Source organism: Chanodichthys erythropterus, chromosome 14, assembly GCF_024489055.1.
Source record: "Chanodichthys erythropterus isolate Z2021 chromosome 14, ASM2448905v1, whole genome shotgun sequence".
In the NCBI taxonomy this organism is placed as follows: Eukaryota; Metazoa; Chordata; class Actinopteri; order Cypriniformes; family Xenocyprididae; genus Chanodichthys; species Chanodichthys erythropterus.
The window spans coordinates 42,426,340-42,441,256 of record NC_090234.1 but is presented as its reverse complement, the minus strand read 5'-3'; the positions used below and the strand labels follow the sequence as shown (position 1 = coordinate 42,441,256).

Here is a 14,917-nt window from a genome sequence, read left to right as displayed (position 1 = left end):
CAAACCCTCTTTCCTTTTTCATTTATTCTGTGTGCGCATACACAAGCAATGTTCATAAACAAAATGCAGTCCCGGAGGGAAGGAAAAAATGTGTGTGTGTGTGTGTGTGTGTGTGTGTGTGTGAGAGAGAGAGTTAAAGAAAGAGGCTACATGTATTTTGCAGAAGTAATTTGAGACAAATCTAACTAAAAGTTCACAAAAATTTCACTTTCACTTGTTCACTTTCAGGTTAAAACAGGTGTAACAATTTGGTTAAATTTAAAGAAAAAAAAATGTCATTAAAGAATGTATTTTGACAGTGTTAACACATTCAAGGTTTAAGTTTTGTACTAAAAATTATGGATTAAAAAAAAAAAAAAAAAAAAAACCTGAACCCAAATGCATTATTAAGGTAGCCTATTAAATCTAAGCATCTAAAACAGGGATGGACAACTCCGGTCCTGGAGGGCCAGTGTCCTGCAGAGTTTATCTCCATCCCTGATAAAAACTCACTTGCCTATAACTTTCTACTAATCCTAAAGACCTTGATTAGCTGGTTCAGGTGTGTTTGATTAGGGTTGGAGCTAAACTCTGCTGGACACTGGCCATCCAGGACCGGAGTTGTCCATCCCTGCTCTAAAAGAACAAAACATTTATTGTGTTTTCAAAATGATCACCAGATGATCAACTACTAAACATAATTGTAGCTTTGTGTCAATGGGAACATATTTTAAAATGTTCTGATGGATATCCTTTCTGACGGGCTGCAGTAGATGATTTTACTGGTGAAGCAGAGATGTATATACAACCTGGCTCAAGCAGTTATCTCTCATGTATAAAGGATCATCACCGCTATATGACACATAGAGTGTAGACACTTCAGGTGTTAAGGCCGGATGTGTTGTGGTCAGTGTTTCTTCTGAGTACTGCACACAGACAAATTCATCACACTTCAGAAGATCTGTATACTGTAAACACAACAGGAAAATTGTTAAGAATGGGTTCATTTACCATTTATGAGTTCACAGGAGGAATTTTCTACATTGAAAAAAGAAAAAAACAACATAAACAGTGTTCCGTTGAACGTTTGCATCTTGTAAATCACTCAATGTTGTTAAATGCCATTTTGAAAACTGAAAACAGGATTTTTAAAGTGCATCTTTATTTTATGATGTCTGCATGAAGCAGATATTGATAATGTTCATGTGTGTGAAAATAACGTTCATGAGTAACACTTTGCACTACATTTATTTTGTATATTTATTTGTTCGTTAATGAGTTTGCTGTCTGGGACCTTTAGGCTGAAGCTGTTAGGAGATGGAGCAGAAGTTCAGTGATATCCCAAGTTCAATTAAAGTTCACATAACTGTGTGTGTGTTCTGGAATATAGACTGTATTTACATCTTTACATAACTCTGAACTTTGTAATTTGACTTTTGTGTACCCTGTTTACTGACTCAAATTCAAAAATGTTAGTATAATTTAAAAGGCATTCAATTTAATTCTGAATGGCACACCAGACATGTTTATTTTTCACACATTACTCAGAGCAACACTGTAAAAAATTACTGTGATTTTAACAGTAAAAGACTGTAAAAATGCTGCGGTGAAAAACTGTTAATTGGTTTACAGAAAGTTTCCGAACTATATACGGTGAATAACTGTAATAGATCTAACGGTACATCTAACGGTACATTTAATGTAATTTTACGGTAAAATACCATTAAATTCACAGTTTTTGAAAGTGAAAAATAACAATTCATTGTAAAATTTACAGTGAAAAAACGTAAATTGACATTCCCACAATTCCCTGCGTGACACTTCACATTTGATATATTTTTGTTGAAATAACTCTGTTTCTTTTTAGTTTTTCTCATTTTTTTCTAATAAGTTATGTACATTAGGGTTTTATGTTTCATCTAATGTTGTTAAATTAATGTTTATTGCATTTTTAAAATTTCATGCATGTTACCATGATGGTGTTTAGTGTTTGTGTGAATGACACTTTGTGCACCTTCTATATATTAGTATTGTCTTCCTCAGCTTGTGGAAAATCTGCTTGTGATGAACTTTGATTCATCATGTGACACTTATGACCACTGTGTTTGGTGACTGTCAGTGTATTATAAAGGTACAAAACAGATATTAGTACTTCATTAGGTTGGTAAATTAACATTATATCAGTTAATTAAATATGTTATTTTACCATAAATTTTACTGGGATTTGTTTTACAGTGTACTGAAATCCAATGTTAAATATACATATTTAAAATGTAAAATTCACATGTAACTCCGTTAGTATGTTTACGGTTTGATGTCATTTTTACAGTATTGTTCTGGTAACCACAGCTGCCTGTATTTTTCCGTAGAAACAACGGGATTTTTTTTACAGTGAATCTATAAAAACGTACCTCAACATGTGCTTTCTGTGTGTTCTTTCTTCTCAAAGCTGACGATGATCATTAAAGGAATAAAGTCAGGGTCATGCCAAAACTTAAATATCTCAAAATGATAAAAAGGTTAAATTACTTACTTTTAAATCCTATGATACACAGGATAGAGGTGAGCATTACAATGAGAACCAGAATCACTACACCCATACAGATAAAGAGATACGGCATCCACCACGGCTGTGAATCAGAGCTGGAATCAGTGTCTTTTTCTGTTGTCACTAAAAAATAAAAAAGAGAAAACATCCTAATTCTTTTGAAAAAGGAGAAGCAATGTTCAAAGATAGAGCATCAACCAAATTTACAGTATATAATAAAATGATAAATTTATATAACTTTTATGAACTGAATCATATGAAAGCTTTGAGTGGAACATTTCACACAACACTCTGTGATTAGATTGAAACTGCTCTTACTATCAGTGTAAGACATTTCATCTTTCAGGCTGTCATCTGTGGAAGTAAAAAAAAAAAAAGAAAAGGTTTAGAATGGTTCAAAAATTAACTTAAAGTTTTATTTAATCATCCAAGGTGATTCTGATGACTTCAGCATAGTGTATAAACAAAAACCTTACCTGAGACAGAAATATTAATAGAATGGCTAACTGTTGACAAGTTTGGTAACTGTAGTTCACATCTGTAGAGGCCATCATGATTCTCTGATATATTTGTGAAAGTTAAATATGAAGTCAGAAGATCAGGTGCTGAATAGATCTGTGACGTTGACATTTGACCTGTTCCAGACACTGGAATCCACTCTTTCAGGTTTTCTTTACTCCATGTAATATTGATTGTCTGATTATCACAATACTTCAGTTTGCAGGAGATCTTGAAAGGTTTGTTTATCAAGGCTTTATGAACAGCCCCTCTCTGAACTTTAAAGACATGACATTTGTGGCCAGGACCTAAAACATAAACACTGCATCAAATGTATGACAATGACAAAAGAACACATATGATTCAGTTTCACCATAAACTTGGCAACCGTGATACTACACTGTAAAATGATTTTGGAGGTCAAAACTTAAAATTATACGTTGATTGTTTCATTAAAAATCTTCAGATGGTTCAACAACTAAAGTTCCAGCGTTAAAAGATATTCAGTTCACATAATTTAATTGAGACAACTAAATATTTTCAATGCACTAAGTCAACATTACATTTTGAGATCTGACCTCAAAAATCTTTACAGTGTAGCTGGCCCCACTTTTACTATAAGCAAATTTAACAGAGCACTCATGAGCCCAGAACTAGTCAGTGAAAATCACAGCATCGATAGTGAGTTTTATCTTGAACATCATACATGAATAAACTCACCTTGTGCATCAGTGCTCACATGGAGCATGAAAACTACAAACACGGCCAGGAACAAAGCCGTCTTCCTCCGGTATAGCCAATCCATCTTAAACACAATCCAGGTATGTCAAAAATGGAAATTTTAATTAATCCAGTCAACATCCAAATCACACAACACTTTCTGTCACTGGTCTCTGTATTTGTCTCTGTATTTTTATACTTGTGGTTTCCTTCACCTACGCAACATGCACTCATCCTGTTCTATACCTGCCATGTGTGTCTCGTGACTCCAGCAGTGTTAGACTTAAGTTTTTATTTATTTATTTTTTTTTTTTTATGTAGAATCTAAATTCTTTAAATCTATTAATTACTCTGCTGATTACACTTCAGCCACTACTATTAACTATGGAAACAAGCTTAACTAATCAGTAAGTGATCAGTAATAACTGAATGAGATTAGCCTCATTAATAACTATCAACTATGACAAATTATAAAGAATTATCAGTTAATTAATCACAACATTGTCGTGTGTCTGAGAATCACATTTTAAGTGAAGTTCCTGAACGTAATTTAGGGAGGAGCGAGCCCATCTAATCTTCCAATCAACAGCCAGAGATTATAAGCAGCTGCTTACCTCTCTTCAGTCTCAGCTGTTCCAGCATCCCTCCACCTCCCCAAACTCCACCTTCATCTCAAGTACCTTGCCCTATGTAATCACATCCTATTTATTCACTGCAGGGGTGTATCAGAGCTTGAGTTGAAGATGCTTCATCGAGCCCCTCCTCAGTGGACAGCAAACCAAATTAGCTAACCTAATACCCTAAAGATTATATGGGCAAACGAACTCGTTAACTAGTCATAAAACGCATCACTAATTACTCACTTGTCACTCTGCAGGAATTACTAGTGATCTGGACCATTGTCTTTTTTTACTCTCAACATGTTCATAAAATGCATCATAATTAGTCGTGTTACTTGGTCACTGTGCAGAAACTACCAGTGATCTGGACCATTATTTTAAAGTGAAAAACAAAGGTAACACTTTAGTATAGAGAACATGTATTCACTATTAACTATGACTTTTCCCTCAATAACCTCCTAATTTACTGCTTATTAATAGTTAGTAAGTTAGTTGTTAAGTTTAGGTATTGGGTAGGATTAAGAATGAAAAATAATATGTGATTAATAATTACTAATAAACAAACAATATTCTAGTAATATGCATGATGATAACAACTAGTTAAAAGACCCTAAAATAAAGTGTTACCAGAACAAATGCTGACGAGTACCTCTTCTTTTAACAATACCTGTCTGAATATTGTAAATTGTATTGCTTCAATAAAGGCCAAGCAGCCAAGGAAAACATGGTTAAATGACTAGATTTGCTTCCTCAGAAAAATTTGTAGTATGTATGAGCAATTAAAGCGTTCACCGCGCTCTCCCAGCTAATTAGGTGCCAGGACCTATATATCAAATTAAGAATACCAAAGAGGTCTGCACTCTACAAAATAATCTCCCGTGCATCTTAAGTTTTTTAGAGTGCAGACCTCTTTGGTATTCTTAGTAAGTATGAACGCAAATTGCTTGAGGATAGGTTACCGGTTCCCTATGCTTATGTGCTACTCTCTCTCTCTCTGAGTATATCAAAAAGTTGTCAATTCAGCAAAATCTAAATATTTGTCAGAGACTATCAATAATAATTACCATTGCACTGTTTTCTAATGTTGATTCTGTTTTAAATCTGGTGGTTAATGTTTTTACTGATGTGTCTGAAACTTTATGTGAGAAAGTGGTTAGGTTGAGACCCCAAGTATTGCATTCCAATTCTGACATCCATGAGACTCCATGGAGCTCTGCTACTTGGACCTCCTTTGATTCTATTACTCAAATTATTTGCAAAAATTTGCAAAAAGTCATGGCTGCTTGCTTTTTAAAGCAAGTTGTAAATTGCTGCAGATGTGCTGTTTTTTATTTTATTTTTTAATACACTTTACTCTGAAAACTTAAAGATGCCAAATTCAGACACATCTATCCTAGCCCACTTTCTAATCTACCTTTTATGTCCAAAATCTTTGAGAAAGTGGTGTTAGTTCAATAACAGTCTTTTTCTAAGTACAAACCACATATATGAAACTTTTCAGTCTGGTTTCAGGAAGTTACACAATCTGCCCTATTAAAAGCTTCAAATGTCATCTTATTGACTACAGACCCCGGAAATACTGTTGCTTTGATCTTACTAGATCTTAGCTCAGCTTTTGGCATGGTTGACCACAATGTACCTATTTCTACATTTACATTTATTCATTTTGCAGACGCTTTTATCCAAAGTGACTTAAAGTGAGGAATACAATAAGCGAGTCATCGTGAAGAGGCAAATAGACAAGTTTCAGGCATTGCTTAGAGTAGCATAAGCTAGAATATGGAGGTATTAAATGAAGTAAAGCATTTTTTCTTTTTTTTATGATGAGGTTAAGTGCTCATGAAAGAGATGAGTTTTCAGCTGTCTTTTGAATGTTGCCAGGGATTCTGCATTCCAGATGGAGCCGGGGAGATCATTCCACCAGCAAGGAACAGTGAACAAAATGTTCTGGAGAGCAATTTTGTACCAGTGGATTTCTTGCCTAAAAAATTGTGTTGGCCTTAGAGGTACCACTCTTGAATGGTTCTGGGCCTTCTTAAGTAATTGCAAGATTTCTGTATGTATTGGACAACAGATCCTCCACTGCACCTCTGACTTCTTGCGCTGACTCCATTCATGATATACTGTATATGCAGCTTTTGCTTCGATCTTTCATAAATACAGGATTTCTTTTCACTTATATGTTGTATCCTGCGCCTGCTGTTTCTCACCACCAGAGGTCACCTGTTCACCATAAATACTTTTTCATGACACACAGTAACATGTTACTCCGGACTACATTTCCCATGTTCCATTGCTCTAATCACTTTTACACCTGTAGTCAATCACAAGCACTATAAAACACTGGCTGCGTCCGAAAACCTAGGTAGCTGTCTTGCTGCCTCGCTATATTATAAAAGAATGACTTGTACGGCAGCGTTTGTGCATGAAGGTACCTCACGAAACTGATTTCGGAAAAACTTCTGAGGCAGCGTAACAGTTTAATGATCTACAGCAATATAGCGCAAGCTTTGGTGAGAACTGAACAAATATTTAATTACTACAGTAGTAATTTCTCGATAGAAATGATATCAAAATTGAAATATGTTGATCAAAATCGTACATTTGTACAAAAACCGAGCAGCAAACGCAACTTTCGGACACCATCTTTATTTTTCTAGCTCAACTGTCAAAGAATGGAAAGCACAGGATTGTGGGATATCAAAGGCAGCTAAGGATACATCTATGCTTCCTTCAAAAATCGATCTGAGGAAGGTTTCTCATGAGAGAGGAAGTGAAGCTAACATTGGATTCAGATGTACCTTGATGCCTTACTACCTTGAAATGTGTCCTCGTAAGGCAGCATTTTCCAGTTTTCGGACGCAGCCACTGACTTACAAGCTTACAGATTGCCGTGTATTGTTAGCGTAATAAATTGCTGTTTAGCTGATAGCTACTTTACAGAGCCTCTCAGAGTGTTCTTAGCGCACTTCCTTGTTTCCCATGTCTTGATCCTTGCTTGGTTTTCATGTTCTCTGCCTGCCCTGGACTCTTGCTCACCTTGGATTATCCCTCTTGTCTCGCCCTGTTCGGATACTGATTGCCCCATCCCTGGACTCTAGCCTGGATAACCCTCTAGCCTTGCCCACTGGATTATGTTCTTCGTTTGTTGACCTTTGCCTGTCCCTGTGCTCTTTGTCTTGCCCATATCATACTTGTGCCTTTGTTTATCAATAAAAGACTTTGAGGATGGATCCACATGCCTCTCATCTCAGTCCCTCCGTACCATATGAGGATGATGCTCAGTTGTATCTTCCTTTAAAACCTAATAATAAACATTATATTTGGGAACTTAAATTATGGCTTACAAAAAATGTCCTGACATTAAATGAAGGTAGAACTGAAGCAATTCAGTTTGGACCTACTGATGCTTTTAATGGCAGTAATTGTGACCTTGGTGATCTAACCAAATGGGTCACCCCATGTGCAAAAAAATCAAAAGTTGAGAAAACTTAAAAGTTTAAGGCAATAAACTTCAGCAGATTTTTTGAGTTTTCTCAACTTGTTTTTGTAGGAGATTTTTGAGTTTTCTCAACTTTTTGTTGTATAAACTGAATACAAGTTGAGAAAACTCAAATCTGCTGATGTTTGTTGCCTTATTTTTTTCAAGTTTTCTCAGCTTTTGATTTTATACAGTGTAGGCTTTTATTTCAATTCCAGTCTAAAGTTGGATAAGCACATAAATGTGGTAGTTAAGTCATGTTTTTACCAACTTTGTCGCCTAACTAAAGTCAAATCCTTTTATATCACAAAACATTTTGAAAAAGTAATCCATGCATTTATCACTTCCCACCTAGACATGGGCTCAATCAGTCATCCGTGGGGCGGTTGCAAATGGTCCAAAATGCAGTGGCCAGGCTTTTCACTTGATTTCAGCACATCACCCCCATCTTGATTTCTTTGCAGTGGTTTCCCATAAAATTTAGAGTGGAATTAAAAATTTTAACCTTGGTTTTTAAATCATTTCATAATCTTGCACCCGTCTATCTCGCAGAGTTGATGCATACACACAATTCATCACATCCCTAGGTCTAGCACAATGGTGATCAAGCATTTGCTATTTCTGGTCCAACACTCTGGAACAAGCTCCCTGTAGCCATCCGAACAGCACTTTCTCTTTTTGTTTTTAAATCTATGCTTAAATCCTATTTATTGGAACAAATGATGTTGGTTTAAAAGATAAGTCAAATAGTTCTAATTTATTGCTTTGTAAATTTGTAATATTTGTTAAATTTACTTGTCTTCTCTTATTTTATGTACAGCACTTTAGTCAACCCAATGTTTTTTAATGTGCGAAAGAAATAAAGAAATAAAGAAAGAAAGAAAGAAAGAAAGAAAAAAAGAACCATCAGAATCAGGTCAGTATGTTGCAGACGGCTTCAAACTGGTTACTCTTCAAATTGGTTTACTCTTACATAAACCATCCTAGTCTAAAAATAATGACCAATAATAATTAACATTTGTTTTTAAATAACGTAACACAGAAACTATTAAAATCTGTATATTTTAAATCACAAGTTGACAGGACAACTGGAAATCCCCAAAATACAACACATTCTCAACAACAGAAAATAATTATGTAACGAACTGTTACTGAATTAACTTTTTCATTTTAGTGCATACAATGTAGACTACAAGTCTTCAGGATATGGATGTGTTGCAGCAGACGCCTATAGATTAGTGGTAAGAGTTTCGCTTAGAAACCACATTGAACTCACTGCGACAGTTTTCCGTGATGTAATGAGGAAAACAACATCATGCGATGATTTGTACTGTGAGGTGTGAAAACATCTCCTGCTTCCTGTGAGACAAAATAGCCAGACAGTATTGTACAGTTTCACAAAACTTCCCCTGTGAATGAATTTTGGAGCCTTGGAAATGTTGCTTAACTTTGTATAGTTATGCATAACCCACAGAAGGGATTTCAGGACACCCGGATTGCTGCATACTCTGAAAACTCCTCTCTTGTCGGATGGGGTGCTGTAGATGATGGTGTTGGTGTAAGGTGGCTCAGAGATGCATATACAACCTGGCTTACACTGTTATCTCTCCTGTTGGACAAAGAACCATCACCCCCACAATCTGACAGATGTGACTGTACAGGTGGTAATGTGTTGCTGTCATGAGAGGGCCGCTGTGTTTCCTCAGAGTACTGGACACTGACAAATTCATCATGCTTCAGAACACTGGGTCTCGGTGATGACAAGACAGATGTTGCTGTATACTGCAAACATAACAGGATAATTGTTAATGTAGTGCATATGGGTGTGCAAAATTTAATATTTAAGAGTTAATTTAATAATTTAGTTAATGAGTTGAACTGGAACGAGAGGTGGAATTTACTAAACTGCAATTAAAAGAAATTAAACAGTCAACAGAATATAACAGAAAATGTTTTTTTTTTTTTTTTTTTTTTTTTTTTTTAAGGTTCCCTTGTTTGACTTCATTTTGAAGATTAAATTAGAGTATTCTGAGAAGTTATCTCCTTTTGGACCAAGATGTGAAATGATAAGAAGAATTAAAATAAATTTATATTAATCAAATACAAACTTCTATAGGTGGCATTACAAAGATTCATTAATTAATTGCATGTGTGATAACATGTTTATGAGTAATTTATTAAACAAATATTAATAACTAAAAGCAATTTATACATTTCTTTCAATCTACATTCATAAAATCACAATCACAGTATAATTCTGCATCTTTCATACCTCAATTCAAGTACAAAAACTGAGAATTAAAAACGTTCATGTTTTTTTTTTCGACACTAATTAGAGTAATTTATAAAATACGTACCTGAACCTGTGCTCTCTGTGTTTTCCTTCTTTTCGAAGCTGCAATGATCATTAAAGGGACAAAGTCAGTGTCATGCCAAAACTTAAATATCTCAAAATAATAAAAAAGGAGAAAATTACTTACTGTTAAATCCATTAATACACAGGATAAAGATGAGTATTAATGTGAGAACAGGAATCACTACACACATACAGATAAAGAGATATGACATCCACCATGGCTTTGAATGAGAGCTGGAATCAGTGTTGTCTTTCTCAGTGTTTTCGTTCTCTGATGTCACTAAGAAAACAAAAACTAGTATCATTTTCAAAAAGGAGAAGCAATGTTTACTTTAAGCTGGAACAGCATACAGTAATACTTGATAGTTCACCTCCCCAACTAAATTTTGAGAAGAACATGCATGATGCACATCACTCTGTGTTTAGATTGAAACTGCTCTTACTTTCAGTGCAAGACATTTCATCTCCCAGGCTGTCATCTGTGGAAGTTTTAAAACTGCTTTAGAACTGTTTAAAATTAATTTGAAGTTTCATATAGTTACAACAGCTGGTTCTGACGGCTTTAGCCTTACATAAACATAAAAACATTGATAGTAAATAGTTACCTGAGACAGAAATATTAATAGAATGGCTAACTGTTGACAAGTTTGGTAACTGTAGTTCACATCTGTAGAGGCCATCATGATTCTCTGATATATTTGTGAAAGTTAAATATGAAGTTAGATGATCAGGTGCTGAATAGATCTGTGATGTTGACATTTGACCTGTTCCAGACACTGGTATCCATCCTTTCAGGTTTTCTTTAGTCCATATAATATTGATTGTCTGATTATCACAATACTTCAGTTTGCAGGAGATCTTGAAAGGCTTGTTTATACAGGCTTTATGAACAGCCCCTCTCTGAACTTTAAAGACAGGGCATCGGTGGCCAGGACCTAAAACATAACATTGCAGCAAATGTATGAAGACAATAATAACAGGGTAAAGTTACATCATTAAAACAATTTCAAGGTTCAAATAACACAATGCTAATGAAATGAACTTTCCTGTTTTGCTGTATGCAACAGTTCTAATAGCAAGCAGACTATAAATGCCCAACTGTATCAAGAATTTGATAAATCTTTTTTCTTGTTTGTTTTTTTGCAATATCTACAAATGAAAAGTGTCTGGAAATCTAAACTAAGGTTGTGGTTGTTTGTTATGTCACCTAACACCTAAAAAAAAAAAAAAAAAAACCTTGGTACTCTAAAATATATTTATTGAATGCATGTTGCTCCACTTGCAACTTACTGTTAATTGAAAAATTCTTTCTGCACCACCACATTTTATTAAACTTTAACTAAAAGCACATTGAACATTTTTACCTTGAACTCACCTTGTGCGTCAGTGCTCACATGGAGCATGAAAACTACAAACACAGCCAGGAACAAAGCCGTCTTCCTCCGGTATAGCCAATCCATCTTTAACACAAGCTAGTTATGTCAAAAATGTAATCCAGTCTAATCCTCACAGTCAACATCCAAATCACACAACTAAACACTTATTTCTGTCACTCTGGCATTGTGCTCTTCATTCTTATACTTGTGGTTTCCATTTCCTTTACCTACGCAGCATGCACTCATCCTGCTCTGTGTGCTTTTGCACATGTAGTGAGTGAGCTTCACATGATTTTGGACAGGAGAACTCATTTGCTCTGTGGTTTTGTTGTTTTGCATACTTGATGCATAGTTGATGCACAAGACAATATGTTAAGTATGGTACCCATTTCAAAGATATACAAAAAAGGGACAAACTTATTTCTGTAACACAAAACAATAAAGTATAAAATAAAGCAGTTTTGAGATATAATGTCCATTTAATGAAAAGGTATGTCAAAAAAAAAAAAAAAAATGTTATTGTGACAAATAAAATCACAAGTGTAAAAAACAAAGCAGAATTACAAGAAAGTTTCATGTAAACACCTGTATTGCTGCATAATCAACATGCAATCTATTGGAACGGTGACAACAATGTACAACTAATTCAACATCAAAGCTACAAGGTGTTCAGCTGTTTTAGCTGAATAGGGGCGAGATCAAATAACATTTCTTAAGTCTTCCTTTAGTCCTTTGGCAGGCATTTTATTGAAAGATTATGTGTATTTTCTGTATGTTATCTTTAGTCAGATGGATTTACATTGTGACTGTACCTGAAACTGTATAACAAAGAAACAATGTTCCTCAGGATATATATCTTGTTTGACCACTTGGATTTCAAGCTATTGTTTGTAGACCTTTTGTCTTGACAAAACTGATGATTTAATTATCATTAAATTATGTTGCCTGACAATCAAATTAGTTAATAACTAATTGACTATTGACCATTGTGAAGTTTGTGGTTTCTAGTCCACTGTCTACTGACAATCTTGAATGTTTAATTCAGTGTTGTTGAGAAACAAGACCCCTGGTGATTTCTTCTTCTTGCATATTGTTTAAATGTACTGTTTCATCACTGCCACTAAAATTCTTAGTAAATTTATCAAAGTTATTTGGTCTGTAATGTTTTGTTTTCAAAATATTGGCAAAAAAATATTTGTAATGCGTTCGTATATATGGGAAGAAGGTGGTGGGAATGAGCGAACGTTCACACACTTAAATAAAAAATAAACCAATAAAAAATGAAAGTAAAATGGTGGCAGTTCAGCAAATTATGTCATGCATATGGTGCATGAATGCGGATGGATGAAGTATACTCTGGGCTTTAGCAATCAAACCACAGGGCTTGCCCTGTTCTCTCACGGCTCTCGCCCCGCCCTGCTTGTCACAATATTATTTATCATTATTCATGGAACGTATTTCTGAAATATTTTAGCTGGGTGTTAGTCAATTGTTTTTGAAACATTATACTTTTTTTCAGATGGTTCAGGTCTATGTGACAAAACTAGCCCAATGGCCAGTCAAATAAAGCCCAAAAGTAGCCTAATGGAAATATCCCAAAAATCGATGGAATCAATGCATCAAATGCTCTGGAGATATGTGAAGGTAATGCTGAAAACTCAAAATGCCACTCCCATTAAATACATATTTTACACTCACTGTTATGCAAAATGAAACCAAGTATATTGTAGTGATCATAACAACAGCTCAAAGGTTCCCTACCAGTAGCCCTCCTGCACAAAACTTAACATCTAGCACAGTTTTATTGGTAGAATATATTCAGATACAAGTATTTCATTCAAATATAATTTATGCAATATGCCAAACCTTTAATCCTTTAAACTTGCGGCAACAGTTTAAAAGTATAACCCCACTTGGCAACCCTGGATGGTTCATAGAACATCCAAATCCCATAATACTTGCAAGATGAGAAAATAGAGAAAACATTCCCATATGTTTTCGCTAACATTACAGTTTTTTTTTTCAATTGCTAAATGGGCACAACTGGAGTCGCATGTCCAAAACTCTAACTACAGTCTGCACAGCAGCAGTTCATGTGGACCAAACTCTAGTTCGTTTTTCATTGCTTGAACACAGTTTCCAAAACTCTACACACTTATCCCATGACTTTAACCACAACCTGCACAACACTGTGGATTTACAGCACTTTGTTCAAATGCTTACACACTGCTGTCAAAACTGTGAACCACACATTCAAAACAGAATAGATTTCAGCCTTGTGCCTTTCCAAAATTGCAATTTCAGCTGAAAGGCTAAGCAGGTGTCTTGTTTTAGACTTGTTAGTGAACACACACACACATATATATATGTAACTCATTACTGTAATTCTGTAAATTACTGCAGACTATTGAAGCAAACTGCTAATTTCCTTTTACCTTAAAGAATTATGTTCTAAAAATTTAAATAAATCATGTGAAAGAATGTCACTCTTTTCTTTGAAGAAAATATTACTTTGTATGAAGTCACTGAAATTGTTCAAAATGTAAAGATGAAAAGTTTGTATTTTCTGTGTTGTGTTTGATGCGTGACAGTGTGTGTTATCTCAGTGAGGGTTGTGCACAGTGTTTGGCTGCACTGAGCCTGTTTTGAGCCATGTGTTGACTGTTTAGCTCAGGTGACTGTTGGTAGTGCAGACTGTAGTTAGAGTTTTGCACATGTAGCTCCAGTTGTGCTCACTGTCGTTTAGCAATCGAAAAAAACTGTAACATAACCAAATAAAAAAATAAAAAACTAGTACTTTGTATGGCCTCCATGATTTTTTATAACAGCACCAAGTCTTCTAGGCATGGAATGAACAAGTTGGTGACATTTTGCAACATCTATCTTTTTCCATTCTTCAAGAATGACCTCTTTTAGAGACTGGATGCTGGATGATTATTTTCTATCTCAGGTCTTGTGACATTTCTCTTCCATGTGGTGCCATTGCTGATGGCATGACATGGGAAGGGGTTTTAAGACCCTTTTATAGTCAACTGTCTGCTGAATAATTAGACTCACCTGTGGATGAATTCTTGTTAAATTAGACATTTGTTGTCTAAAATGTAGCTTTGCTCCAGAGACTTTCAGTGGGATGTACTCATTTTAGCATCACCCTAATTTGAGTAAAACTGAATATTTTGTTCTCTAAGTTATATTATTGACCTTACTTTCATGTTATAAGTTAAACAGATGTTATATAAAACTTAGTCTTGTCAACATTTTGGAAATGGTTTTTGTGTTAATTTGAGATATTGTTTAAAATGTCAAAGGGGGTGAGCACTGTATATAGCTGTTTTCTCA

General features: G+C 34.9%; 2 protein-coding genes across 3 annotated transcripts; both read right to left on the bottom strand.

Moving 5' to 3' along the window:
* Window positions 1–629: 629 nt before the first annotated feature.
* On the bottom strand, window positions 630–5,199 carry LOC137036025 (B- and T-lymphocyte attenuator-like). Of its 2 annotated transcripts, XM_067409941.1 has the most exons (6): window positions 3,746–5,199; window positions 3,004–3,333; window positions 2,846–2,881; window positions 2,513–2,650; window positions 2,391–2,428; window positions 630–947 (listed from the first exon to the last, which is right to left on the bottom strand). In XM_067409941.1, the coding sequence occupies exons 1-6, from the start codon at window positions 3,828–3,830 to the stop codon at window positions 759–761; spliced, it is 816 nt and encodes a 271-aa protein (XP_067266042.1). In that variant the 5' UTR covers window positions 3,831–5,199; the 3' UTR covers window positions 630–758. The 2 variants fall into 2 exon arrangements, with proteins under 2 accessions (XP_067266042.1, XP_067266044.1); XM_067409943.1 differs by lacking the exon at window positions 2,391–2,428.
* Window positions 5,200–7,016: 1,817 nt separating this feature from the next.
* On the bottom strand, window positions 7,017–11,832 carry si:ch211-214p13.8 (B- and T-lymphocyte attenuator). The gene is made up of 6 exons (XM_067410032.1): window positions 11,578–11,832; window positions 10,808–11,137; window positions 10,646–10,681; window positions 10,327–10,482; window positions 10,204–10,241; window positions 7,017–9,628 (listed from the first exon to the last, which is right to left on the bottom strand). Exons 1-6 carry the CDS (start codon window positions 11,660–11,662, stop codon window positions 9,329–9,331), a joined length of 945 nt encoding a protein of 314 aa, XP_067266133.1. The 5' UTR covers window positions 11,663–11,832; the 3' UTR covers window positions 7,017–9,328.
* Window positions 11,833–14,917: the final 3,085 nt, after the last annotated feature.

What these genes read in the sequence shown, in the direction of transcription:
- LOC137036025 (XM_067409941.1), bottom strand. Translation starts at nt 3,830, where the DNA reads ATGGATTGGCTATACCGGAGGAAGACGGCTTTGTTCCTGGCCGTGTTT. An exon ending in TGAAATGTCTTACACTGATA is followed by an intron (nt 2,651 to 2,845) that starts GTAAGAGCAGTT and finishes TTTATTTTTTAG; the next exon opens with TGACAACAGAAAAAGACACT. An exon ending in GTGTATCATAGGATTTAAAA is followed by an intron (nt 2,429 to 2,512) that starts GTAAGTAATTTA and finishes GATCATCGTCAG; the next exon opens with CTTTGAGAAGAAAGAACACA.
- si:ch211-214p13.8 (XM_067410032.1), bottom strand. Translation starts at nt 11,662, where the DNA reads ATGGATTGGCTATACCGGAGGAAGACGGCTTTGTTCCTGGCTGTGTTT. An exon ending in TGTGAGCACTGACGCACAAG is followed by an intron (nt 11,138 to 11,577) that starts GTGAGTTCAAGG and finishes GTTATGTTTTAG; the next exon opens with GTCCTGGCCACCGATGCCCT. An exon ending in GTGTATTAATGGATTTAACA is followed by an intron (nt 10,242 to 10,326) that starts GTAAGTAATTTT and finishes TGATCATTGCAG; the next exon opens with CTTCGAAAAGAAGGAAAACA.